The sequence below is a fragment of the Urocampus carinirostris genome, chromosome 11, assembly GCF_059441175.1.
Source record: "Urocampus carinirostris isolate Australia breed hairy pipefish chromosome 11, RoL_Ucar_1.0, whole genome shotgun sequence".
In the NCBI taxonomy this organism is placed as follows: Eukaryota; Metazoa; Chordata; class Actinopteri; order Syngnathiformes; family Syngnathidae; genus Urocampus; species Urocampus carinirostris.
The window spans coordinates 24,210,383-24,238,056 of record NC_142359.1 but is presented as its reverse complement, the minus strand read 5'-3'; the positions used below and the strand labels follow the sequence as shown (position 1 = coordinate 24,238,056).

General features: G+C 41.1%; 3 protein-coding genes and 5 non-coding genes across 17 annotated transcripts; all 8 read right to left on the bottom strand.

The window, feature by feature from the left end:
* Positions 1-345: 345 nt before the first annotated feature.
* Positions 346-11,496, bottom strand: fgb (fibrinogen beta chain). The gene is made up of 13 exons (XM_088348502.1): positions 11,337-11,496; positions 11,232-11,264; positions 10,211-10,314; positions 10,050-10,152; positions 9,294-9,362; positions 6,583-6,697; positions 6,391-6,497; positions 6,073-6,187; positions 3,430-3,549; positions 3,235-3,357; positions 3,075-3,169; positions 2,820-3,010; positions 346-629 (listed from the first exon to the last, which is right to left on the bottom strand). Exons 1-13 carry the CDS (start codon positions 11,424-11,426, stop codon positions 398-400), a joined length of 1,497 nt encoding a protein of 498 aa, XP_088204628.1. The 5' UTR covers positions 11,427-11,496; the 3' UTR covers positions 346-397.
* Positions 11,497-11,590: 94 nt separating this feature from the next.
* rnf175 (ring finger protein 175) lies at positions 11,591-18,098 on the bottom strand. The gene is made up of 9 exons (XM_088348503.1): positions 17,913-18,098; positions 17,699-17,736; positions 17,485-17,626; positions 14,904-15,058; positions 14,735-14,842; positions 14,549-14,669; positions 13,650-13,783; positions 13,480-13,581; positions 11,591-11,871 (listed from the first exon to the last, which is right to left on the bottom strand). The coding sequence occupies exons 1-9, from the start codon at positions 17,922-17,924 to the stop codon at positions 11,751-11,753; spliced, it is 933 nt and encodes a 310-aa protein (XP_088204629.1). The 5' UTR covers positions 17,925-18,098; the 3' UTR covers positions 11,591-11,750.
* A 4,670-nt stretch (positions 18,099-22,768) lies between these two features.
* LOC148356855 (uncharacterized) lies at positions 22,769-27,674 on the bottom strand. Of its 10 annotated transcripts, XR_015852095.1 has the most exons (9): positions 27,538-27,674; positions 25,909-25,958; positions 24,446-24,488; positions 24,209-24,255; positions 23,971-24,017; positions 23,734-23,780; positions 23,497-23,543; positions 23,186-23,234; positions 22,769-22,990 (listed from the first exon to the last, which is right to left on the bottom strand). XR_015852095.1 is itself a non-coding variant. In XM_088348302.1 (6 exons), the coding sequence occupies exons 1-6, from the start codon at positions 27,556-27,558 to the stop codon at positions 22,857-22,859; spliced, it is 324 nt and encodes a 107-aa protein (XP_088204428.1). In that variant the 5' UTR covers positions 27,559-27,674; the 3' UTR covers positions 22,769-22,856. The 10 variants fall into 10 exon arrangements, 1 of the variants encoding a protein (XP_088204428.1); XR_015852098.1 differs by lacking the exon at positions 23,497-23,543; XR_015852096.1 differs by lacking the exon at positions 23,734-23,780.
* Positions 23,372-23,460, bottom strand: LOC148356860 (small nucleolar RNA SNORD14). The gene has a single exon (XR_015852165.1). It is a non-coding gene; the product is annotated as a small nucleolar RNA SNORD14 (small nucleolar RNA).
* On the bottom strand, positions 23,609-23,697 carry LOC148356859 (small nucleolar RNA SNORD14). The gene has a single exon (XR_015852164.1). It is a non-coding gene; the product is annotated as a small nucleolar RNA SNORD14 (small nucleolar RNA).
* LOC148356858 (small nucleolar RNA SNORD14) lies at positions 23,846-23,934 on the bottom strand. Its single transcript, XR_015852163.1, has one exon. It is a non-coding gene; the product is annotated as a small nucleolar RNA SNORD14 (small nucleolar RNA).
* On the bottom strand, positions 24,084-24,172 carry LOC148356857 (small nucleolar RNA SNORD14). The gene has a single exon (XR_015852150.1). It is a non-coding gene; the product is annotated as a small nucleolar RNA SNORD14 (small nucleolar RNA).
* On the bottom strand, positions 24,321-24,409 carry LOC148356856 (small nucleolar RNA SNORD14). Its single transcript, XR_015852139.1, has one exon. It is a non-coding gene; the product is annotated as a small nucleolar RNA SNORD14 (small nucleolar RNA).

The window sequence follows — 27,674 nt, the reverse complement described above, 5'->3', positions numbered from 1 at the left end:
GTGCAGATATTGGATGGATGGATATATGGTATGGCTCTCTCATGAAAAAAATTAAAAGATTTTGCTTTTATGGCTCTTTTAGGTGAAAAAAGGTTAAAAAGTGTAAATGGGTTAAAAGTCCACAGTAGAGTGAAAATAAAAATGGTATATAACATATATTTCAATGTAAGTTATTTTGTGCATGATTTTCATTATAATTGGTAATAAACTGAGTAAAGCAACGAGAATAAATCAGAAGATCTGTTTGGGAGCCGAAAGAATGGCAAACGAGCCAATTCTCTAAAAAGAGCCGGGATTCCCATCACTATCACTTAATGCGAGTTTTAATGATGAGGGAGAACACAATTGGATGAGTAAGTGTGACTTTTATTCACAGTGTCTCTCTAGGTGTCCTTTGCTATCTGGAGGCGAAGACGGGCCGGATCTTCATGCTGATGGCCTTGAGCGAGTACCAGCTTCCCTTCCAGTTCATCCATACGATGCCGTCGTCCGTGCCGTGCTTGGCCATCTGCTTGGTGTAGGCCCCGCCAATGTAGTAGCGCCCGTTCGGATTGGCTGAGTGGCAACGGTTGTACCACCAACCGCCACCATCCTCTCTGGCGCACTGCTTCGAGGGGTCACCGGGATTCCTAGCATAAAAAAAGATTTGGTGTGCAGAGGATATTGCAACTCTAGATGAGGAAAAAAACATAAAACGCTAACACATACTGCCAGAAGTCAACTTCCGGGGATGATGAAATAGGTTTTTTTTTCGCTTTCAGCTTGGTCTCGCTGACAAATTATTTCCTGTCTAGAGTTTTTTGGGCTCTGTTTTGCATTTTTACTTTATTATTTTTGCTCAACCTACCCCCTCTTGAACCGACTCTTTTACATACAATCAACAAACGACCAGAGACGAATCATGGTATGTAATCAGAGATATCAATTGAAGTGATCTGGCGATATTGATTTCATTAAAATAACGCCCAATTGACTATTCCCCAAAGGTTTCCCTAAAGCAATCCAACCGTTTTCTCAACCGCATCAAGCTTTCTTATTCCACTTTCATTTCAAAAGAAACGGCTCACCTCTTCTTTACACCAACCATATTGAATGGATGCACGAGATAATAACAATAAAAATTTAACAGTATAGAATGTTTACACCAAACTAGGAAGCTGAAGAGGATTTCTTCTTCGGGGTGGATGCTGGGTGACCTCTCACAAGGCCACACACCGGTAGCGCCGGAAAGAGGCACTACAGTACTGTCCTGTACTCAGATTTTGTATCGTGTGAACCTTTTTCCGGCTTACAGCAATGTCCAAATATTTTTCAACATCCAGAAAAAAATGTCCGTATCTACCGTTTTTCGTAAGTCGAATGGTCGTAAGTAGGGAATTGCTGTACTATTATTAAACCACCCTGAAGTTATCATTTTACCCAAAATAAAAGTCACAGACGTGTTGCTTAATGCAATACGAAAAATAACTTTGCAGAAGTTTAAATAAGCAGTGTTCATTTTACCTCTGAAAAGTGATGGGTCCCGGGGACTCGCATGCTCAAAAATCTATGGGTCCCAACAGAGATCTATGGGTCCCCAAAATCGAGTGTTATCGAGGTTGAAATTGTAAATCGGTGACAAATATATAATAAAAATCTATATATTCATTCAGTTTTAATTATCAAATTATTAATTAATTATCTGCATCAAATTGTTGTTGGTTATATACCGATTCAAGGGATAACCACAAACCTGTCTTTTTTTCATTTTCTCCTTTTTTTCTTAACTTCTTAATACAACATAACAATTCGTAATATAATGCATCAAAGCAAGTGAGCCGTTTGAGAGCCGGCTCTCTTTAATGAGTTTAATGACTTTTTTTCCAAAAAAGCCGGTTCTCTAAAAAGAGACTGACTTTTCACTACACAACTCGAGATCGGCGTGCAGATGAAAACTTGAAGCGCGAGATCAAAACAACATCTGCCGGATCTGCCTGACGAAAAGTTTGGAGTGCGGTAAATCTTTGTTTAAAAAAAAAAATGGAATTGGGTAATAATTTGAATTTTGTGTCAAAAAAGTTGCGTCCCGGGGACGCACGTTGATTTGAGACTATGCGTCCCCAGCAAAAATGATGCGTCTAGGACGCAGGCAAACGAGAACACTGAATAAGCTTTAATTCCTTTCTATCATAGATCTAAATCTAACAGCAAAGTGCCTATATTTAGATAAACATTTTCATAAAAAACAAAACAAAAAAGCAAAAAATCTTACTTCGATATATCAAACAGTCAAGTTGGTGTTTATTTAGTATTTTTTGCCACTTTCCAATCTGCATGAGTTTCCCCGAGGTGAAAAGAACAGTAGCAGAAATGAATTGTTGTTTTGCTTTTTTTCACAAATACGACAAGAGTCCAAAACTTAGTGAATAAATAAACTCCTCATTGATCGTTTTATAATCAAATTTTACGTCCCCGAATCATGATTTAATTGTGTGATTTCAAAACAAACCCTTGCCCTCCAGCCATGCCACACTTTTACACCATTCATTTACTAGCCTGGCCCCCGTAAGAATGAGGTTGACACGCCTGGTTTAGATTAGGAGAGTGACCACGGCGTTTTCCTGATATACATATCTAAAAAACTGCTGTGGTGCTCCAAAGGCGAAACTGACCTAAAACAAACCATAGGTTTCCTTTTTCAAATGATTTTATCATTTATTGACCTTCTAAAAACAGCACAGTGGTCTATCACTGTCCCTGGCACGCTCAATGTGTTTATGGGCCACCGGCGTCCTCGGCACTGAGTCTGTACACCCCGCCCAAATTTTGGTCGCACTCACCAGTTGTCGTTGTCTCTGTCGTAGGTGCTGAATTTGGCGCCGTGGTGTTTGGTCATGGTGCGGTTTTCCCCGAAGAGCTCCAGAGCACCATCCAGGAGACAGTTGCCGGCGTTGCCCGAGTAGTCGCTCACCGCCAGTATGTAGTTAGACGACTCGGACTGCATGGTGAACTTGCGGTACGTGGCTTGGACCTGCAAAAACGGCGCCATTTTGACAGACGTGTCCATGGAAAGACACCCGAAACGCCAAACTCACCTTGGCGCCCGTCCAGTCCTGCATCTCGAACAGAAGCTCCGTCGGTCCCATTTTGGTCAGCTGACTGATGTGCTCGTTGCCCAGCCAGTATTCTCCTGTCACACCACGGGGAGTGAGCTTCATCGCCATGCTGGCCTTTCACGCCCCAAAATAAACAGACCTGGGGTTTCGCAGTGACCCTTGCCCACGTCCAAGGCGATGTTTCCGAAACCGCGTCGGTACTCGTCCCAACGTCGGCCGAAGTCCACGCTGCCGTCCAGTCGGTTCTGGATGAGTAGCCATCCTGGTGGCACCGGCCCAAGTTGGTGTGAATAGACAGTCCTTGTAAATCCTCAATCCAACCCCCCCTACCTACCTCCATTGTGGGAGCTTTGGTCACAGAAGACTTTGAACGGCGGAGCGAAGGGGTCTGGTTGGATTAAGTACATCTGCGATTCCCTGCCACCACGGCGGTAGATGTCCTCGCATTCCTTTCCTGCAAAGACAGAAAAAAATGATTGATAAATCTATATTTTAATAGAGACTCAAAAATAAGGAGAGAAGACACCAATGGGTTTTGAACTTGCAAGAAGAACAGGAGAGCCCAAACCTCCAATAAGAAATCCGAACCTGTCTTGAAGGCCTTCCCCTGAGCCCTTTCTTTTTATTAAATCTCCTAGATTATAAAAGCAGACCAGTCCTATAGGGCAGTGGTTGGCAACCATTGGACCGAGGACCTGTACAGGGCCGTGGGTCGTTTGGTATCTGGCTGCACGTAAAAAAAAAAAACTTATTTTTTGCTTATACCGAGTTAATTTAAGTATACGAGTAATTCTGAACAAACTCAGTTTGGTTTTACAGTAGAACATCAGTGTAACTGAGCGATGATTGATCAGTCGGCAAATATCGCTGACCTCATTTGCTCAGCATTTGATGCTGCAGGAACCGAACTTGGATTGTAGCAGTGAGACCGCCGAATCCCAATTACAAGGCTACTAGGATTGTAGATGACAAAGAAAAGGGCATTAAATTTTATTTCCACATCACATTATTCTTACAACATTTGATGGGGCATCATGGGAAAGAGTTCATCCGAAATAATGTTGTAAAACGTGGTACTGTGAGTAAAAACAGTGTGGTGATGAGAAAATCGATGCTATTTTCTATGTCATCTAGATTCCTAGTGGCCTAATGATTACACAGTGGATTTGGGCTCATTATTATTACTAATGTTATTGTTGGGCTGGGCCGTGAGATTACAGTCAGACATTTAACTGGTCTGTGCTTTATAAAAGCTTGGTGACCACTATAGGGTGTGGAAATCAGAGACCCGCCACAAGATTGCTGTAATAGTGACAATGATGTAAACAGTGCATAGTAGTAACAGATCTGCGTCCTAAGCAATCTTCTTTGCAGGTGTCCAATATTAAAAAGGAATTAAATTATTATTCCCCCTTTGGCGACTTTTGGATGATTGCTTCTGATGACAAAATTGTTTAATGTTTATCCAGACTTTTGTTTTTATTGTGCTTGCTCTTGATAAGCAAAGTAATTCTACTTTGTCTTTAGAACGTCAGCAAAGGATATTGCTTATAATGCCAGGGTTCGGTTGTGATACCTCGGTAATCTGTACTTGAACAAATCAGTATTCGACCCAAACATTTTTGGTTCGGTATTAGAACACACCTCAACACAGTCAATCAAAGGAGTGGCCGAGTGAGATGATCGGCCTTCTTGGCTATTCGGTTAGCATCATTTTGGAGAGAGATTATCAGTCCGACAACATGTGTCCTTTTTTCTCGATAACAAAAAGAGAAGGCAAATTATTCAGAATAATTAATGTATTCCCCAGCCTTATAATCAAGTATTTTGTCACTGCTTCAGATGTACAGTTATACTTCTTTATACAAGCACCTCTAAACACGGGAATTTCAATATACGTGACTAATGTGGAACAAAACTCTTGCTCCACATACGACGGAAAATACAAATTACCAACATTCCCAAAGGCTACCACTAGAGACTGCTCGAGAGCAATCACCGCTGGAGAGCACTTAGCGCTCGAGAGTGCTTATCGTTTGAGAGCGCTCACTGGTCGTCCTACGGCACTTTGACACTTGCGCATTTCAGTAACATTTTGAAGGGAAAGCAGAGACAATTCAATTGGATAGGTTTTTCTTCAAAAGACCAATAAAAAGTGAAATATTTGCCATGAATCAATAAAAACAGGCAAAAAATTGTGCTGTTAAAAATGTATGTTAGGGCTGCACGATTAACCTGAATTTAATCGTTTATATGTGACGTAGAGCGTAGAACTGTGTTTTTTTTTCAAGATCTTATAGTTCCCCTTTGTTATTTTAGTGATGGAACGTTTGGTCAACCAGAATTGTCATGGTCCAGGTTTTAACAGTGCCTCTTTACTAAGTTTAGAGCATGTTGCTAGTACAAACCCTTAGATGATTAAATGGTGTCAAAAATGACCCCATGCGTTGTTATTTTTCAAAATCTTCAAAATTAAAAAAAGTTGTAAAATTGTAATATTTCAGGTATTCCTCATAATACATGACATGATGCAATTCGAATTTTTATTCATGTCCCCTCTGATTTTCGACCTCAATCATGGAAGAGAGTATGTACTCGTAGGTCATGCATCCAAAGGTTAAGCACTCACCAAAAAAAAAGAGACTAGCACAGGAAAGGCACTTTTCCTTTAAAATAAAAAAATCGCATTGAAACTGGTATAAAAAAAAAAATCGCAATTAGTTTTTTTTCTCAAAATAAAGCAGCCTTAGTGTACGTTCACTTAAAGTTACAGTGACTCTAATTTTAAGTGTACATTAAGTGCTTCAGAACAAAGTCTTGTCTTCCTCACACTCCTGGGTATTTTGGAATGTGTAGGAACATAAAAATATGGAAAAAAATTGTTTCTCTATTTGAACAATTTGGTGTTCAGATGCCGATCCCAAATGGATTATTATATATATTATATATAATATTTATTACATATTTTTCCCCTTACCGGAAACCACTGGGATGGGGCATTTAGTGTGGCACGGCTCCTTGCACTGCTCCCTCTGCGTCTGAATGGCCTTCTCCAGCTTCTCGATCTTCAAACGTAGTTTATCCACGACCCCCTGCGTGGACAAAAACACCCCCTGCTGGTGAAATCTGTCCCTGCCGATGACTAATTTCATTAGCGTCATCAACAGACATATCAACACGTGGCGTTTGAAAAGATGGCTATATATGCAAAGGTGTCGTTGCGTAATTGTTGCTAGGGAGAAGACTTGCTAATTATAGCAAGTCAAGGCGCTAATTGCATTAGCGCGTGCCGTACCTGCAGGACTCGGATGGTGGAGGGGAAAACCGTGTCCACCGTCTCCTTAATGAAGGCGTGCTGTTCTTCCACTTGACTTGTGAACTGATTGACCACCCGTCCGTTGTCTACGGAGATGAGAGTGCGCGTGATTGGACATGGGGAGATTGGAAAGTGAGAACGGAAACTGAGAAACAAAATGAGAGCGCCGACCTCCGATGATGCGCTGGCGCTCGGCCAGCGAGGAGGACATGTCGGTGGCGAAATTGTAGACAATGTTGGATGAACGCGATAGTTCGTCCACAAGTGGAGTCAATTCGTTGATGCTCTGCGAAAAAAAAAAAAACAAGAAGGGTCCAATAGGGTGAGGTGTTCTTCACAGACTGCTCCATTCTTAACAACGCGCGGCTGTTAAGAACGGAGCAGTAATCCATATAAATTAACACAATTACCGTACGTATTCAATGGTGTTTGTACACCTTTTTCATGGTTAAATCAAGCCCTTTTTAAGGACGTCCAATGAACATTTTTCAATAGCTCCAGTACCATTAAAAGTGTAAATACGGTGTGAATCATGTATTTTGCAGATCACAAATATATCTGCGATTTACATAATAATCATGAGAATAATCTTGCGTATGCATTTATTTATACGGATGATTTTTCGATCTTGAGTACATCGCGTATATATATACGTATATATTTGTTGATCTGAACAATACGAGTGAAAATATTGTGAGACAAATCTCTCCCCAAATAGATGTTGGTTAAAAATGTAGTGTGTAGGTTACTTTTTCAGTTGCAGGAAGTTCTTCCTACTACAGTTTTCTCCGGGAACACTACTTCATTTTTTTATGTGGCCCATAATGTCCAAAATTGATACATAATCCTTGCACTGATACACATTTCACATTGCCCTGTTTAAGTGATGCTTTATAGGATAACTCTAGACAAACTAATGCCAGGGGCCGGTAATAATGAGGCAAGAAAATATGCAATGGCAAGGTGAAGCCACCAGAGAGCTGTGTTAAAGCCTGATTCTTCATCAGATACACCGATGAGTTGTTTCCCACATTATGCTTTTTGCATTTATATAATTTCGAATGACCTTTTATTTTCTCCAACATTCGTTTCTATTACAGTAAATAAAAATAATGCAATGATGAAATAATATCTAATGCCTTTTGTATAACATACAGTGAAGCAAAGTATTTGAACGCCCTGCTGTTTTACTATTTCTCCCACTTAGAAATCATGGAGGGGTCTGAAATTTTCACCGTAGGGGCATGTCCACTGTGAGAGATAAACTAAATAGAAAAATACAGAAATCACAATGCATCATTTTTTAACAATTTATTTGTGTGATACAGCTGTGAATAAGTATTTGAACACCTGTGTATTATCTAGAATTCTGACCCTGAAAGACCTGCTAGTCCGCCCATAGGAAGTCCACCTGCACTCCATGTATCATCCTGAATAAGATGCACATGTTTGAGGTCCTTAGCTGCATAAAGACACCTATCCACCCCATACAATCAGTAAGACTTTAACTTGTAACATGGTGAAGACCAAAGAGCTGTCCAAAGCCACCAGAAACAAAATTGTACTCTACAAGGCAGGAAAGGGCTACAGAGCAATTGCCAATCAGCTTGGTGAAAAAAGGTCCACTGTTGGAGTAATCATTAGAAAATGGAAGAAACTAAACATGACGGTCAATCGCAATCCTAGTGGAGCCCCATGCAATATATCGCCTCGTGGGTTCTCAATGAGTCTAAGAAAGGTGAGGAATCAGCCCTAAACTACACGACAGGAGTTGGTCAATGACCTGAAAATAGCTGGGACCACCGTTTCCAAAGTTACTGTAGTTAATCTACTAAGACATCATGCATGGTACGAAAGGTTCTCCTGCTCAAACCAGCAGATGTCAAGGCCTGTCTTAAGTTTGCCTAAGACCATTTTGAGGATACAGAGGAGTCATGGGAGAAAGTTTTGTGGTCAGATGAGACCAAAATAGAACTTGAAAATTTCAGACCCCTCCATTTTCTGTATATCACTGGTGGTCACTTACAGAGATTAGCATACAACGGGCCGTGGACGGTACCAGCCCTTATTTGATGCTTACAGTTTATTTATTTGTGAATACACACATTCGCCCTGTACACAAAGTTTTATTGTAACTTTATCTGATCCATGATTGATCAGTCGTCAATTAACACTGACCTCATTTGCGTTAAATGCAATGGGACTTGCACCAAGATAGTGACAGTGAAAGCGCCAAATCTTAACCACTATACCATTAGGATTGTAGATGACAAGTGATTTTTTTATTATCGTCATTTTTACTCATGTTGTTATTGAGCCGGGCTGCAAGAATGCCGTCACACACTAAACAGGTTTGTGGTAAAATGAGGTTGCGGACCACTGGTCTATTGGATAGGATTCAGCACTCTCACTGCCGTAACCCGGGTTTTTTTTGCTGTTGTAGCCAGTGTTTTGCGATTGTGGTCAGCGATATTTTTTGACTGAGAAATCATTGCACAAATATGGTAATATACTGCCTTGACACCTCGCATATAAAACACACCCCAACTTTGGCTTCTTTTTTGGGTGAAAAAAATCCCATACACAAATAAATACGGAAATAAGAAAAATCCTCTCATCTTTTAAAGGACAGTGTGTGTTATTTGACCAGTAGATGTCGCTGTGTGGTGTAGAATATGGAAACTAATATGGAACGTTTTCAAAGTTTTCTTTGATTTACAGACATTTGAAAAAATTTGTTTCCCACTTTTATAAAATTATTTCCAAATTTGTTAAATTGTATTTACTTGACATAAAATAATGAAAGTAGAATAGACGCAAAATTTAATTTGATATTAAATCTGAATTTTTTCACATCTTTGATATTAAATGTTTGATATTACCGTGCTGACGCTCTTTTCTTGTTTGAGCAGCGCAGTCTTCAGCTCACATCCGTTCGGGCACAGCACACCCTGGTGGTGAGGGGAGAAAACAGTTATGAATCCCACCTCAACAGAATCCTTATTTGACTCTCAGGTTTAAGGATAGACTGTGCTAAAAAATAAAAACATACTGTTACTCCTCCTTCGCCTCTATTTTGCCCTTTTCCTCAAGAAGAAGACTGTCCCATTTATTGCCAAAGTATAGGGGAATGGGGTAGCCTAAAGGACACAAGCCTCCTTTCATGAAGACAGATCTGTAGTGCCCTGGCCACACCACGCATTACCAACCAGAGGGAATGAACAAATTATATGTATTTATGTTGTGTTGTAGTATGAAACTTAAGTCCCTACATAGGGGGCTTCGAGAAGGAAAAGCACAGAGGCAGGAGTGAGAAGTGGTTGCATGGAGCAAAAGGAAGAATAAACAAGAGTGTAGCGCAGTAGTGCTCACCTGGCGGCGTACATATTTCTTATGCAAGCTAAACACTACAGTTTATTATTGTTAACAGTTAGTTTTAAGTGAAAAAAAGCTGTTAAAATTTGTGTGTGCTAAGACCAAAATAGTGCGCCTCGGACTTATGACGTGGTAAAATGGAATTGTGTTTCTAATTCCGAAGAAATCATTATTTTCCCCTCAACAAGGAAGTAGAAGGGGGAAGATTAAGATCAAGTGGAAGTAATTGGATTATTGCAAATAAATGTTTCAGTTCCGCTTACCAATTCTCCTCCGCCAAATGAACATCCTCCTGATTCTGGGAACACCTTCTTCTCTTCCGGCTCCACGGTTCCTCTTGACGTTGTGGTGGGACGTCCTTGGTACCTGACCATATTCTGCATTAGCATCACAGTTACGTTTGGGAGTGGTTGAAAAGGCTGACCTGCTGCCACCACTGATGGGGGGCGGCGAATAGCGAGTGGGACTGTAGGAGTCCCGGCCTCGATTCATTGGGCGGTGGCCACGAGCGTGTAGTGCCGTTTGGTCCTGTGGAAACAAAGACACTTGTTAGGGTGTTTAAGTCCGGCGCTTTAGAGAGTTGCATCATGTAAAATGTGAGGTCTATATTTCTAGATAACAAAAGCAGGGCTACGATACTGTGGAGAAAAGCGCCAGATTGCAACACAGACGTAAGAAGTCATTTTTTTGTGTTGTTGTCATTGATATTTGACGCTGTAAAGGACCAAATTGCCTTCTCTTGCCATTGTTCCTCAAGGATTAAAGGAAACTTCAATGACTTTGATGATACAAGGAGAGAACGGTAGCTTTTCCGATAGACACCTCTCACTGCTCTTCAATTCAGATGTGTAATCTGAGAACTTGATTTGTGGGTGAAAAAGGTGAAATATGAGTACGTAGACAATATTAAATAAAATACCTTCAAATTCCCAGTTTTGTTCCTGTTATTTTATTAAAAATGTTGGTTAAACAATTGACTCATTGATTCTCTAGGACAGGCGTGAGCAGAAATTTTGAGTCGCGGACTGCATTGGTTTGAAAAAGGTTGCACAGGGGAAGAAAAATAGCTGATTGACGTATTTCATTTTTTGTATATGCCGATAGTCTTAAATCCAATAGATCTGCAATACACGAGGGAAATAGATTACTTAAGCCAATCACTTTTTTGTTTGCATTTATTTGCACAATCTTCATTTAATTAAGAGTAATAGCAAGTGCAGTGTTTTTGTATTTGGACCGCATTCGTTATGGAAAAGGGCAGCTCGCAGTTCCCCTCTGTGGCACTTGGAGATTGACGTCCAAGCACCAAAATTATGAAACGTGTTTGCTACTTGACGCCATTGTCGCTGCGCCATGTTCCTCCAGAAAGTGTTGTTGGCGTCGCACACGGTTGGCGCTAGTTGTGCGGGAGGCTTTAAGAGCAAAAACTAAACGATGTTACATACCGTCGTGTTGATCTTGGGGGAAGTCTTTGTATCCTGCAAGTACAAACCGTTAGAATTTTCCAACATGTCAGAAAAGAATTCCGACGGCTGCGGGATTGGATTCACCGTGTCGTAGTCATCGTAATCCAGGTTGCCCTGTGGGGTGACCCCGCTCACGTAAAGGAAAACCAGCAGCAAAACCCGTGTCGTCTTCATCTCAGTTTTGCTCTTCTGTCCGGCGGTCTCCTGAATGCTTTTTAAGCTCGGCCGCGACGCCCCTTAGCCCTATTGGTGGATCTCTGCGAGGACATGTCATCACACTGCAAACATGACTAAGACTGACGGGAAAGCGGCTGGATATTTGAGTCCGAAAGGTCATCTGGATGTTCAAGATACATTTATTGGATTTTTCTGTGACACAAAAAACATAACAACCCCTTAAAGAAACGTCAAGCGGAAGAGTCACTGTCCGGAAGTGAATTGAGATTTTGAGTCTGCAAACTGATGAGGTGATTTCTTCACATTCTTTGGCAATGGATTCTATTCCAGCCCCAGTGCGAAGTTGATCCCGTGGACGATGCCGATGATGATGGGTTGCCAAGCGACCAGGTATCGCAACCAGTCCAGTAACTGTCCGTACAGGACGTGCGTCTTTTCCCAGCTGGGTGTGGAAACTGCTTAAGGATTGGACACTCAAGACCCATCGGTTTCTGCACTGCTTATCCTCACTATGGTCACAGGAGTTTGGAACCCATCCCATACAACCATTCACACGCCCACTCATACCTAGAGACAATTTGGACGCGCCAATCAAACTGCCATGTATGTTTTTGGAAAGTGGGAAGAAACCGCAGTGCCTGGAGACTCACGCTGGCACGGGGTGAGCATGCAAACTCCGCATGGGGAGGCTGGTAGCTGGAATTGAACCCTGGACCTTCGCACTGTGGGTCTGAAGTGGTAACCACTCAATCGCGTTGCCGCCACACTCAATAGATGCTAGACCCACTTTTCATGATTGCATGATTTGTTTTTTTTACTTCTGACCTTTTGTTGTAATATATTTTACTATTCACAGTTTTTTATTTTAGTTTGGTAGTGTTTTAAAAGGGACAGTGTTGAATATTTGAACACAAGATGTTGCTGTATTGTATAGTGTAGGGGTCAGCGACCACAAATTTGAAAAAAGCCATAACTGACCCAAAAACAATTATGTGGAGTCGGTAATGTGTTATACAAATCAATTTTTAAACAGAAAGAAATGAAGATTAATACTTATTTTGAATAATATATTTCAGATGTATTCAAAATACCTTTAAAGCATTAAAAAAAGGTTAGGATTTTTTTTGCCCCTCTTACAAAAAAAAAAACTGACAAAAATTATTTTCAAACATTTCCAAAAAAGCTTCAGGGATCTACTAGGGTAGTGCTAAAGTCAACTGCGGCTACACAGGTAGGTGACCCCCGTTATAATTCAACTGAAAAAACTGTGCTAAATGGCAACTGGGGAGAACTTGACTCAAAGAGACCATTTTCCACCTTTCCACTATTGTTTTCCCAGCCTTTTGTGAACAAAAATGATGAAAAGGTAAAAAGAGGAAGAAAGCAAGAGAAAAAAGAAAAAAGGCAAAGGAAAAAAAAGAAAATAGACAAAAAGGAAAAACACAAAAGGAAAAATAGAAAAAAAGGGAGAAAACACAAAGAAGTGGAAAAAGAGGAAAAAGAAAAGAAAAAAAAGACAATAAGAGAAAAAAGTAAAAGTAATTAAGGAATAAAAATTGAAGAAAATGAAAAAAAGAAGAAAAAGAATAAAAAGCCAGGACCTTTATTATGCAGCACATACCTAGGGTTAATTTTTTTTTAATTTATTAAAAAAAAAACTATTGATTTGACTAATAGGCAAAATACATGGACCATTATTTATTTATTTTTTATAGTAGAAGCGCGAGGCTTACCTAAAGTGTGCCGACATGATTGTCTGACATCTTGCTGCTAAAGATACCCCCCACAAACTTGTGAGAGGAAAAAAATGAGAAATGTTGCACTTTAGTCACTTTGTATCTCTGTAGTTTGCAATTATTATTGTGCTTTGTAGCACTCATTTGAGGTAGCAATACACAATACAGTGAGATTTAGAGGTAAAAAATAAACACTGTTTCTCTGAGAACGTTGAGTACAATAATTTTATCAAGTAAATTGATCATTTTGAGACATAAGGCGTGGGATCGTCACATTCACACTCACACTCGCACATGATTGGACACAAGGATACGGGTTGTTCATCATCGTCTTCAAGTCCACCTTCTCGTTGCAGTAAGGACACGTCTGCTTCTTTCCCACAATGCACCAACCGCGAATGCAGAACTCATGGAATCTACAAGATCAGTTTAGGAGCAAGTGATTGCGGCTGTTCCGAAGATGCTCTGGAGGCGCTGAGGATACGTGTGGCCGCAGGACAGCTGGTAGGTGTCTTCAATAACGCCCTCCTCGTCTACTTCCACCAGGATCTTCTGAGCGCACACAGCGCAGGTGTGCTCGCTCAAACTGCGGCTGGGGAAGCCGCCACCGCTGTAGTACTGAAAACAAATTTCCAATCACTGGACAACTATACAAAGTTTCGAGTCTCTAGCTGGTTCCTTTCCATAGTTGTTACAGATTTTGAGGATCAAAAACTTCTGATTATTGTAATCAATCATCCTATATACCTAACCCAGTTGAGCTCTGGGTAAAATCCCCTAGTTTAGGGCTGAAACCATCACCCCTTAACCTAAATCCAACTAAAGAGCAAAACCAAACTAGAATTTTTACTGGCTTGACTAAGGATCAAAGACACAAACCTGTTATGAGTAAGGAAAGCATCTTGACAGTTGAGCTACCTGTGAAACCAATTAGATCCCGTAGTTTTGGGGTGAAAGACTGGAAAGACTTTGAAACTGCAGTATGGGCCTGAAACCGTAGATTCCACCAAAATCCTAACCCTAGCTCAAAAACTAACCCACTAACCCTATAATTTATACAGGCTTAACTGGGGATTGAAGCCACAACCCTGTGTGTAAGGCAGGCATTCTACCAGTTGAGCTACCTGTGAAAACACTTTAATCCCATAATTTAGGAGTGAAAGCCCAGACCCATTTACATAGCTCCAACCTAAACGCTAACCCCAAACTCTAGAATTTATATGGGCTTGATAAGGACTCTAACCCAAAACCTTGTGTGTGTAAGGCAAGCATGTTAAGCAACCGGCCAAAACACATAAAATGCTTAGTTTAGGGCTGAAACCTTAACCCGAATCTCTTAACACCCTAACCCTTAACCCCCAAGTTATACTTGATATGCATTACCCCAATGGTGGATGCCATAAAGTCGGAGCAGATCTCTGCAAAATCCCTGCCCAGCACGCCGTAGTAAAGGCCGTAGAACAGCATGACCACGCCCACGTCCATGGAGTCCTCCGCCTTGATCCTGGGCGTCACCAGAAAAGTAAAATCATAGCAGTCGCCGGCCATCATGATGTCACACTGACTCACCTGAAGAAGACGTTGAAGCCGAACATGGTGAGCATGATGGCCGTGTAGCCCAGGAGCCCCACGGCGTAGCTCAGTTTGTAGATCAACAGGAACCATTTGTACACCATCCTAAAGAGAAGATCGGAGAATCGGTGTTTGTGTCATCCAGCGATTTATCTCTGCTGCCTACCTCGGTGTCCTGCAGGAGAGCGGTTTTCGCGTAGCTCTAAAGATCACATAGCTAGTGATGACGGAAAAGAAGCCCCACATGGACAGGAACCTCCACCAATAAAGTTTGACGGTGAAGTAAAGAGGGACGACCCACATTTGGAGCAAGGTGACCAGCTGGGGAAGGAACTTGGGTGAAACTTTCTACAGCGGGAGTGTCAAACATACGGCCGGCCTACAAATTGAATACAGCCGGTGAGACAACAGCGGCACAAAAATGAGTCACTTCTTAAAATAATGAGCTGCAGTTTCAAACATGTCCACTGGATGTCACCATAGTGTTCACACACACTCACTTTCCAGTACTATTCACTGGTGGTTGTGGTTGGAGTCCTAAACAGCTAGGGTTGTCAGGGCATCACTTCAAGGAGAGCCTGGTTGAACCCATTCCCCTCAACGTCAAGTCAAGTCATGTTTATCTGTATCGTCCTTTATCACAAGGAGTCTCAAAGGGCTGCACAGATCACAGATTGTTGCAAACCAGACTATTATTACACCATCCCCTGATCTAAAACCAACATGAGGGCAAGGAAAAACTCAAAAACAATATTCTTAATGTGTAAGTGGACAGATTGGGGTCAAATGTGGCACCTAGATTTTTGACTGAGTCCCTCTGGGTGATATTACCTTTGTCAATGTTCAGAGCAGTTTTTGAGAACAAGTCACGACATTTAGATGGACCAATAACTAACATTTCGGTCTTTTCAGAGTTAAGGCGCAGGAAGTTGAGTGACATTCATTATTTTATCCCAGTGAGGCAGGCCTCCAAATTTCCAGTTAGTGGGGCAGATTCCTCCAACGGAATATATAGTTAAGTGTCATCTGCGTAGCAATGGAAACTGATATTATAACTAATGAAAGCATGTAAATGCTGAAAAGAAGGGGGCCAAGTACTGAACCCTGCAGAACACCACAGGTAATACTAAAGGGCTCAGATGTCATTTCACCATATTTAACACAGTGCGTCCTATCTGAAAGGTAGGATCTGAACCATAAGAGGACAGTTCCTGAGAGACCAATCCATTTTTACAACCGGTCTAGTAAGATATTATGGTCCAGTAGTGTTGCTTTTTGTCGATTTACATGGTGTATATTTACAAACCTTTTGGTACACTTTCATACCATTTAATACTTTTACATAGTGTTTTTATTTATAGCACTTTATTACATTTTCAGTTGTTTTGAGTACTTTTCAGTGCCATTTCATACAGTTTCATTTTCTAAGAACAATTTCATATTTTTGTACTCTTTCCATACTTTTCAAGTCTTCCATACAATTTGGTTGTTTTCAGTACTTTTAAATACATTTGAATACTTTGATCGTTTTTCATTTTCTCAATGTTAGTATTACTTGCAGTGATCATTTCAGTATGGGACAAACCCTCGGAGTATTGTCTTTAAAAAAGGAACAAAACCGTCCATATTCCCAAAACAGTTTAACAGAATTCAATTCGCTTTAGGTGAGTCTTGGATTGGGATTTATCGCAAATTTTGCAGGAACATTAAGGGGTTCAATTCCTTATTTTTTGTACTTTTTCCATACTTTTTTTGTACATGTTCAGCACTTTTTCTTATATTTTCTATACTTGTTGACTGAGCAAAAAAAAAAAAAAAAATGTGTTTGACAGCCCCGTTCAAAAGCATACCTGTCAACCTGTGCGTTTTCGCCGTACAAAGTACGTTTATTATGCATTTTAAGAAGTGTACGACGTACATAAAAATCTGTACAGAAAAAAGCAATTTTTTCAATTATCGGTACCATCCGGTATACACCGACTATCACGAAATTGCAAATCAATCAAGTCAAACAAGTTCGCCGCGGTAGCCTCCATCTCGGTATCGGTTTTTTCGTTGCAAACGAAGCGAGCGGTTTGATGCTACTTTGCGCATGCGTCTGCCGCCTGAAGATTTCCCATAATGCATCATTCCGTGGTAGTTGTTTAGTGAAAGGAAGTCCGTCTCTTTTTAGAGAACCGGCTTTTTCGGCACTACTCATTAAAGAGAGCCGGCTGTCAAACGCCTCTCTTGCTTTAAAGCATCATGTTACGAATTATTATGTTGTATAAAGACGTTAAGAAAAAAAGGAAGTATAAAAGGAAAAGATGAAAAAAAGAAAGGTTTGTGGTTATCCCTTTGATCAGTATATTACCAACAATAATTTAATGCAGAAAATGAATTAATAATTTGAATAAGAAAATTATTAGTATTATTGTATTTAATTATATTTGCATGTATTACTTCTACAGTGAACGTCCAAGCTACTTCATTTTTGAACTTTTTTTTATAATAAACCTCATTCATGTCATGCAAATCAGTACCTCACAACAAAGTGTTAATTAACAATATATATGATATAACCAAACACATGTACAAAATAACATGTTAAACTAAACAAATAAACACGTTTGGAAAAAAAAATATGGTGTAAGATTATTTTGTATTTTGTAGGGGGAAAATACGACAGTTTGTAAGGGGATGGAGCCGTGGAGCTTGACAAGTATGCTAAAGCATCCCAGGAAAAAAAAAGCAGTCCGCACGCTTACGTTGTAAGAGCGGTGGTGACGTTGCTTCCACTGGACCAGGACGATCTGGGCCACCACAAGCGTGGCCAGCAGGATCAGAACCATCTCAGCGTGCATGGCTTCATGGCCTCGGTGTTGGACGTGCATACGCTCGTGTTGCATCCTGAAGAACGGTTCGGTTCGACTGTTGTGGATCACTGGCAAGCTTCGCGGATGCTTGATCGCCGACACTTACCTCCAGTTTTCTCTGTGGGTCATCTTCAGAAGATCGTTCTGGAATTAGTGTGCGAGGGATAAACCGGGCCATTAAAATGATTACCGGTAATCGCCATTTTTAAACCAGGTGCCACGTCAATACCGGGTCGCGTTGCGCACAACATGCCGTGGTACCGAAATTGTATTTTTCCTTCATGTATTTTAAAACCAAAACACGATTGTCACAGATTTACCTTTGGTTCCATTTTCGAAGAGGCGGCTAACAGAACCAGCAAGCTTGAAATAATTTGATACCATGTGGTTCCATCCTCTCGGTGCCGGCTAACAGAACCTGCTAACTAGTTAACATATACGACCTGTACGGCGAGTGAGGAAGGACAAAACTGATTCCAGCGAAGAATCATCCAGTTTCTCGTTAATGCATCCTTGTCATTTTATACGATGTCCTAGTATTTTATACTCAAACTGGATTTCCCGAACAACATATTGCATTTTGCGGTCAGAGAACGATTTAGTCAGAGAAAATAAAAGACAAAAGCAAAGTGGCCACAAATGCTGCAGCAGCTCACCTTCTGCTACAACTGCACAGAGCATGAGACAACAGGGTTTGCACCGTTCTACCTAGTGTTTGGGAGGATCCCTTCTCCCTGTCGATGTCATGTTCCAACATGCTAGTACCAATGATGCTGTTGTCAGCTACTCTGACTTTGATAGTCAGGTGAAGAGCAAGTTCATTTAGAGGTGGAGGATAACTCACTCGACAGCAGATCTGATGCCCAGTCTGAATCTCTCACAGTCGATACATCCAGTCAAGGAAGTCAGCACATCCCCGAACAAGATGTTGATCATACTGCAATTGACAATGCACAAAACCCACCACGGTGCTCTGAAAACATGATCCTTTTGGGTATGGGCCCTCCAGACACTGTCCTCCCAGACGAGACCCCATTGAACACTGACCCCCCGGACAGCTGCTCCTGATACTGACTGTTTAGACTTGACTGTCCCAGGCCTTCAAGCTCAGGTTATTTGTGCCCAACCTAGCTGTTATGGTCTTAGGGTCCGCCAATCCATCAGGCCTCCCATCCGTCTTATTTGTCAGATGAATGACCACGGGGTAGGTGACAATTCTGTGTCCGCAATATCTGCTAGTTCCTTGTTTTAGTTCTTTAGAGATGCACTTTCAATTTGAGTAACAAAGCTTGAGCAAGAAACAAGAATCGTGCCTATGTGAGTACTTGAAACTACAGGAACAATGGTTTATATTTCAGAGATGTAACAGGCATCTTTTAGTCTGTGTTTAGTTAGGAGTTTGATCGCCTCCTTACTTTTCACACTACTTTTTGGGAGAGTTTTAGAACATTGGTTTAGACCAATAAATCGTTCGTAAAAAGACTGTCAGAATCTCTTAAAAGTGCCCCGTAGTTTTTCCGGGACATGTCAAGAAGGTGGTGGCAGGGCAGCCCCGAAAAGGCAAATCCCAGAATCCTCGATGTCAAGGTGGGGTCTTTATGCTCTCGCTAGGAACATGGTGACGCCGGGCGGTAAGCCCAACAAGACGCGCGTGATTTGGGGCAAGGTGATGCGTCCCCACGGCAACAGCGGTGTGGTGAGGGCAAAGTTCACCAGCAACCTGCCCGCCAAAGCCATCGGACATCGCATACGAGTGGTAACAAAACCGTGGCTTTTTGTTCACCTCTGGGTGCCGCCCGTTAAATATGCATTGTTTATTTTCCCTCAGATGCTGTACCCTTCTCGAGTATGAGCGATGCTCCCCCAAAAAAGTGTTTGTAAATAAACAATAAAAAAAGACGTGATGATAGACGGGCCTGCTTGCTGGATTTTTTTCCCCCAAAGAGTCTTTTTGCTCACGCAAACGCTTCTGAATTTTTGACCTCCTTCCTCGTGGCGGGATTTGAAAAGGCACTTCGGGGCCGCCGATGCGTCTTCCGCCCCAGTAAAGCTGTTGCCGCGAAAGCAATCTGATTCGGTGTGCACGTGCGCGGCCACGACGAAGGCGCTCTAACAGACGTCCGCCTGCGTAGTCAACACGGGGAAGGCTCCCTTCAAAAGAAGCCCCTTCCAGAACGCCCCGGGAGAAGTTGCGGGGAGGAGAGTGCCACTGCTGGGCTTGAGTCAGAATGTGGAAGGAAACCGGAGTGTAAGTATTTACTCAAATACACGACAATGCAGACAGATAAAAAATGCCTAAAATCTGCCCACAAGCTCTGCATCGATGGACGTTCTTTGATGCTCTTTGTTTAGCCCCCCAAAATAAATTGAATAGTAAAAATTATTTTCTATAGGTAGTCAACCTCTACATTTTTGAATGACATCATTTCTAGCCAATTGCAGGCTTTTATTACAGTGCACAGCCGACATTAGACTTAGAGGTTCTGTATTGACAAAAGGGATGCCATCTTTACCGCCAAATAACTTGCATACGGTGCTCTGACCCCTGCGACCCGGGTTGGATTCCCGTTGCATCCAAAGTTTTATTTGACTGATCCATTCATGCTCAAGAGCATTACAGTACTGAGAAACACACACGTTGGGATCTTATGTGGGTAAATGATGTGTAATATACAGGACTGTCTCAGAAAATTAGAATATTGTGATAAAGTTCTTTATTTTCTGTAATGCAATTAAAAAAACAAAAATGTCATACATTCTGGATTCATTACACATCAACTGAACTATTTCAAGCCTTTTATTATTTTAATATTGCTGAATTTGGCTTACAGCTTAAGAAAACTCAAAAATCCTATCTCAAAATATTAGAATATCATGAAAAAGTATACAAGTAGGCTATTCAACTAATCACCTGAATCATCTAATTAACTCGAAACACCTTGCGAGGATTTCCTGAGCCTTAAAAACACTCAGCTTGGTTCAGTAAACTAAATCACAAGTATGGGGAAGACTGCTGATCTGACTGCTGTCCAGAGGACCATCATTTATACCCTCCATTAGGAGGGTAAGACACAAAAAGAAATTTCTCAAAGAGCAGGCTGTTCACAGAGTGCAGTTTCAAAGCATATCCACAAAAAGTCTGTTGGAAGGGAAAAATGTGGGCGGAAACGCTGCACAACCTAGAGAGATGACCGCAGCCTTAACAAAATTGTGAAGAAGAGTCACTTCCAGAATTTGGGGGAGCTTCAAAGACAGTGGGCTGAAGCTGGAGTCCAGGTATCAAAAGCCACAGTTCACAGACGTGTCCGGGAAATGGGCTACAATAGCTGTATTCCCATGGTCAAGCCACTTCTGAACTCAAGACAACGGAAGAAGCGTCTGACTTGGGCTATGGAGAAGAAGCACTGGACAGTTGCAGAGTGGTCCAAAGTCCTCTTTTCAGACGAAAGCAAGTTTTGCATTTCATTTGGAAGTCAAGGCGCCAGAGTCTGGAGAAAGGCTGGAGAGGAGCAAAATCCAAGTTGCTTGAAATCCAGTGTGAAGTTCCCACAGTCAGCAATGGTTTGGGGAGCCATGTCAGCTGCTGGTGTTGGTCCACTGTGTTTCATCAAGTCCAGAGTAAATGCAACTGTGTACCAAGAGATTTTAGAGCACTACATGCTTCATCTGCTGAAAAGCTCTATGGAGATGAGGATTTCATTTTCCAGCATGATCCGGCACCTGCCCACTGTGCCAAAACCACCAGTAACTGGTGCACTGACCATGGCATCACTGTCCTTGATTGGCCTGCTAATTCCCCTGACCTGAACCCCATCGAGAATTTGTGGGGTATAGTTAAGAAGATGATGAAAGACACCAGACCTACAAATGCAAATGAGCTGAAGGCCGCTATCGAAGCATCCTGGGCATCAATAACACCTCAGCAATGCCACAGGCTGATTGCCTCCATGCCACGCCGGATTGATGCAGTAATCCGTGCAAAAGGATTCCCAACCAAGTACTGAGTGCATCAATACACATTTTCAAATGTTTGATTTAGTTTTGCTGTTATAAAATTGTTTTTTTTACTTGGTCTGAGGAAGTATTCTAATATTTTGAGATGAGATTTTTGAGTTTTCTTAAGCTGTAAGCCAAATTCAGCAATATTCAAATAATAAAAGGCTTGAAATAGTTCAGTTGATGTGTAATGAATCCAGAATGTATGACATTTTTGTTTTTTTAATTGCATTACAGAAAATAAAGAACTTTATCACAATATTCTAATTTTCTGAGACAGTCCTGTATACGGAATTAGGACAAAAATATGGCAACCTTTGCGTGTGGCTTGATAGTGGTCCGCAGCCCATTGGTGGTGGGTGACCCCTGCTCGAAGGCAAAAAAATTTACCGGGTTGACTGAAACGAGTCACTGGATTTCTTGAATGCCATCAGATAATGAAAGAACGTACCCAACCAACGCAATTGGAATACTCTGTCAGACTAAGATCGTCATCGGATAATTGCGTGCGTGTCTATATGCTTCCACATTATTGGAATGCTGGTGACGGGTCGATTCCGATCTGCTTGGAAACCTAGAGCTTCTGTATTGATAAAAGGGATGCCATCTTTACCGCCAAATAACTTAACGATCCAAATGATTGACACATTGCTTTGCCAATGAAATTCTCAATGAAATCAATACAAAGATGTCTCTATTGTAATTAAATTAAACCCTGTAACACCACTGGTGATTCATTTTCACACAGCATTTTTGAAGTGTGCACAATGGTAATAAGACATAATTAAAACGTTTAACCCCTTAACAATTAAAAAAAAAAAAAAAGACCCAAGTAAAATACACGTATGCAAATATTTTAGTGTTATAAAAAGAACGAATGCCCTCTCTTGAAAGCTGCTAAACATACCCTTAGAAAAATGTGTGAAATAAACTCTTTTCAGATTGTTATCAAATTTGACAAACTACCAGGTATGGCATCTGTAGGCATTTAATTCAGGGTAAGGTTATAGGCGAGAATAAACACCATCAATTTCTGTGTGTTCTAACTCAGATTACTCAATGTTAGTAGTTTGTTCTTTTTCTTCCTGTGAAAGGATTTCTTGCTACATAAAACGAATTGCAATCATTAGGCTGAGGTTGACAAGCATGTTAATAAGCATTTGAAAAAAACATTTCTCAGTCAATACTTAAAAAACTTTATTGGGTTGAATAAATCAGAAAAATACAGACAACGCTCTCATGTGTTTGACTTGCTGGTAGTTGTATATTCAGAAACGATAACTGACCACAACATCCTGGGATATATTTTGCCACCAACAGCACGAAGTGTAGTCATCACAGAAACAAATAATCCACTTGTGCCCAGGATACATGCAAGACCTGATCAGGTCAAATTTGCAACCTAGAACAAAGAAAAAATCGGAGTCAAATGCAACAAATCTGTCAACCATTTAAGGACGAATTTCAAAAACGCTCAGACATCCAAGGAAGTATTTAGCCATCTTTGGTGACATGACCTCCGGTGGAAACTACGAACGTTAGGAAACGTCATCATAGCGAGAGAAATGTTGAAGTTTTGCCTTAAGGTTGTACATACCTGACCAGATTAGGTTGGTTGGTTTGCCTGTCCACAAAATGGCTGCCACCTGCATCACAAACAGAAGTTAAAATTGTAATTTAACAACGTTGAACATGTGATCCCAATTTCAAAAGGTGCACTCAAACATAGTCTGAGCACATGATGAATGGAATATGAAAGAGTGTTCGCTGTAATATAAAAGATTCGCTCAGACATCCAAGGAAGTATTAGCCATCTTTGGTCACATGACCTCCGGTGGAAACTACGAACGTTAGGAAACGTCATCACAGCGAGGGAAACCTTTGCCATGCACCATAAGGCTTTCTTACCTGACTCAGTAGACTTGGGCTGCCTGACCACACAACATGGCTGAAACCTGCAGCACAAATAAATGTAATTAATAGAACATAAAAAATGGCATCTGGCCATATTTTCAAAAATTCGCTCAGACATCCAAGGAAGTATTAGCCATCTTTGGTCACATGACCTCCGGTGGAAACTACGAACGTTAGGAAACGTCATCACAGCGAGGGAAACCTTTGCCATGCACCATTGGGCTTTCTTACCTGACTCAGTAGACTTGGGCTGCCTGACCACACAACATGGCTGAAACCTGCAGCACAAATAAATGTAATTAATAGAACATAAAAAATGGCATCTGGCCATATTTTCAAAAATTCGCTCAGACATCCAAGGAAGTATTAGCCATCTTTGGTCACATGACCTCCGGTGGAAACTACGAACGTTAGGAAACGTCATCACAGCGAGGGAAACCTTTGCCATGCACCATTGGGCTTTCTTACCTGACTCAGTAGACTTGGGCTGCCTGACCACACAACATGGCTGAAACCTGCAGCACAAATAAATGAAATAGAACATAATAAAAAAAATGGCACCTGGCCATATATTCAAAGATTCGCTCAGACATCCAAGGAAGTATTAGCCATCTTTGGTCACATGACCTCCGGTGGAAACTACGAACGTTAGGAAACGTCATCACAGCGAGGGAAACCTTTGCCATGCACCATAAGGCTTTCTTACCTGACTCAGTAGACTTGGGCTGCCTGACCACACAACATGGCTGAAACCTGCAGCACAAATAAATATAATTAATAGAACATAAAAAATGGCATCTGGCCATATTTTCAAAAATTCGCTCAGACATCCAAGGAAGTATTAGCCATCTTTGGTCACATGACCTCCGGTGGAAACTACGAACGTTAGGAAACGTCATCACAGCGAGGGAAACCTTTACCCTGTGCAAATCCTATGGCCTACCTGATTCAAATGGATTGTAGTCTTTGCACAAGATAGTCACTACCTGCAGCACAAAAAAACCAAATCAATAGAATGACTTCTGGAGGAAACTATGAACGCCAGAAAAAGTAATTTCAAGAGAAAGGATAACCATTAGGGCTGTAAGATTACGATGTGAGGTATTGCGACTGTGTAATCGCCAAACACTGTACCTATTCAATAGTTTAAAGCTATTTTTCTATTTTGGTGACTAGCACTTGACCGACCAGAATTGTCATAGCTCAGGTGCTGGCCAATCTGAGGCAGGTTTTAACGGCACTCGGCAACATGTGAGCCTCCTGTGAGCAGACAGCAACCCCAGAAGAGGCCGCTGTCTACCCAAGTTTAAGGCTTGTCACTAGTATTAACACTTGGAATCACAAATGGGGTCAAAACCATCCCATGGGTGCTTGTTCCTTAAAATCTTCAAAACGTTGTTATTAATGTCATATTCCAAGTAGATGCTCCCCTACTCACGTCCATTCGACTAACCAAAAACAGTAGATACGATCATTTTTTTGGGGATGTCGAAAAATATCCGGACATTGGTGGAAGTTAGATTTTGTATTGAGTGCACCCTTTTCCAAGTGCGAGCATTACTGTAGTGCTCCTTTCTGCCGCAACCGGCGTGAGGCACTGAGGGCTCACCAGACATCAACCCTGAAGAAGAAATATGCTCGTTCTTCCTAGTTTGTGAGTAAACATTCCACACTGTATCTCCAGCACGCCAAGAACTTTGACATTTTTATTTAATATCTCGTGCAACCATTCAATATGGATGGTATAAAGTGTAAAGAAGAGAGCCGGTTCTTTTGAAATGTAAGTCGAATAAGAAAGCTTAATGTGGTTGAGAAAATGGTTGGAACACTTTTCAGGCACTTTCTGCCACGGAGGAGGAAATCGCGCAACTCTCGAAGTTAATCTTCCAGAAATGTTGAACTGGACTTTAATTATCTTTATAGAGCATGTTATATTATTAAAAGATTTTTTTTAGTACAAAACAATGCGGGTTAGCTATAGAAGCCTTAAACCCAATTATATGAACATTAAACATACATAATATAGCACTGAAGCAACTTAAATTCAACTTACAAACGATCGCCCGGAACCTATCCCGTTCATAAGTAGGGTAGCATCTGTATTCATCATAAAACATGCTTATGACATGCTGCCATAAGTATTTTTTTGCAATGTGGCCCACTAATCTTTGACACCGCTAATGGAAGACTATGTACTGGTAGGTCATGCATCCAAGGGGTGAGTTTTCACAAAAAAAAAAAAAAACAAAAAAAAAAAACTAGAATAGAAAACGCATCCATTTTTGGAAAATATCAAAATCGTAAAACTGGTCTGAAAAATCAGAATTTTTTTTATCCTCCTAATTGTGCAGCCCTAATCACAGCATTTAAGAATGCAAGCCTTTTTTGTACCGTTTATAAACGTACCTCACTGCCTCTCGTTGCCTTTTATGCACACAGCATCCAGGGCCGATTACCTAAAACCCAAAAAGGATATCAGTTCTCAGGCAGACAACTACATCGTGATAGTGTCGTATACAATAGGGAATCAATCTCCGGTTTTCTTACACATTCTAAAAACATGAATGTCAGATTAATTGGCCCGTCCAAATTGTCCCTAGGTGTGAATGAGCGTGAGACGATATGTAGCGCAAAAAATTGGATGAATGGCGGTTGGAGTAAGACCAGGCCTAAAAAGTCCAGCCCGCGGTGTAATATAGCCCAAACCAAACTTGATTTGAGAGACTGGGCTTGAAGTAAACGAGTAGCTGCATTTTGGCAAGGTGCCTTCTTTAGCAGAAGCACACACGGCGCTGAAATGCCACACGGATGTACAGCTTCAAATCAATGGTGCACTTCAAAGCCCATGTTTGTAAGTTTGAGCGACCTGGAAGTACAGTAGTCATCCATATCATTACCAGGGTTGGGTTACTTTAACTTGATTACTTTCAATTACTTTTGGATTACTCCAATACCAAGTACGCGAATAAAAGACAAAATAAACTAAATATGAGTAAAATGACTAAAATTTGTGCAGGCTTGGGGAGTAACGGAGCACATTAAACTGCAAAAATAATGCTGGCAAGCTGTTTGGACTTATTCATTTTTATTCCGTCACATTTTATGTTAGTTTTGCCGGAGATCAAAGTCAGGAGCGAAAGCTTACCACGTATTGTGAGTCACAATTTTATTCATATTTAGTTTCTTTTGTCTTTATTAGCATATTTGGTATTGGAGTAATCCAAAAGTAATCAAGGTTAAGTTACCCTACCCAACCCTGATCATTACTTAAGAAAAAAAAAACAGCGAGGGCGAGAGAATCCCAGCCCGAAGTTGAGAGATCCGCAATTTAACTGCCACTTTTAGTCACGACCACTCAAACCTGGCTAATCCTTTTTTGAACCAGTCACGTGGTCCACCCGCCTCGCGGGGCTTATGACGTCAACACATACGCCATCGACACGCACGTCGATCATGAACCACTCATCTAAAATACACGACACATGCTTAGAGATTCGAACTAAGCACACCACTAGCATTAACTGCAGTGAAATTTAATTCTATTTGATTAAATCATACAAAGAGGAACTTTATTAAAATGCTATCGAAGTTTTTTGAATCACGTACCCTTAAGAGTCCCAGCCATAATTGCTTTTTTGCATCGATCCTTTAACTACAATGCATATATTTCCAACGTTCAATAAATTATGAAAATGTAGTCATCTAATCCCGTTATAGACAAAACACAGTTTGCGTTCAAGCCGCTCAAGAATTGGAAACCACGTTTACCACGTGTTGCATCGGAGAGAAAATGTCGACTTAAATTGTATTTGATTTAATGGAAAAAAATACATCGATTTGAAAAGAATAAAAATTACTAATGTGAGCGTTCAATGCGCCGCGACGCAATGAGGTGACCTGAAAATCATCCGCCGCCATCCGCGTGCTATAACAACCCTGCGTGCAAACTGCCTGAACAATACGACGCAATTCGATTCCTTCTTCGAGTACAATTAAGTATTATACGAAGATAATTCGACATAAACTGTTTTTTACCATCATCTTGATAGCAGCCATTGCTATCGCCTCGGCTAACAGGAACCAAATGATCGAGACAGCGCCTGACGCTTGTATATGTAGTTGTCAACACTTCATCGCCATCTAGTGGAAGGAAGGGAGATGGCGGCTTCCTT

Coding starts and splice junctions, on each gene's coding strand:
- fgb (XM_088348502.1), bottom strand. CDS start 11,426: ATGAAGACGACACGGGTTTTGCTGCTGGTTTTCCTTTACGTGAGCGGG. Junction 11,265..11,336: donor ATTACGATGACTACGACACG/GTGAATCCAATC, acceptor TTGTACTTGCAG/GATACAAAGACTTCCCCCAA. Junction 6,698..9,293: donor AAGAAAAGAGCGTCAGCACG/GTAATATCAAAC, acceptor TTTTTTTCGCAG/AGCATCAACGAATTGACTCC.
- rnf175 (XM_088348503.1), bottom strand. Junction 15,059..17,484: donor GTCACCACCGCTCTTACAAC/GTAAGCGTGCGG, acceptor TTCCTTCCCCAG/CTGGTCACCTTGCTCCAAAT. Junction 14,843..14,903: donor CTCTCCTGCAGGACACCGAG/GTAGGCAGCAGA, acceptor TCTTCTCTTTAG/GATGGTGTACAAATGGTTCC.
- LOC148356855 (XM_088348302.1), bottom strand. CDS start 27,558: ATGGCTGCTATCAAGATGATG. Junction 25,959..27,537: donor TGGCTGCTATCAAGATGATG/GTAAAAAACAGT, acceptor TTTGGGTTTTAG/GTAATCGGCCCTGGATGCTG. Junction 24,232..25,908: donor AGGCAACGAGAGGCAGTGAG/GTACGTTTATAA, acceptor TTGTGTGGTCAG/GCAGCCCAAGTCTACTGAGT.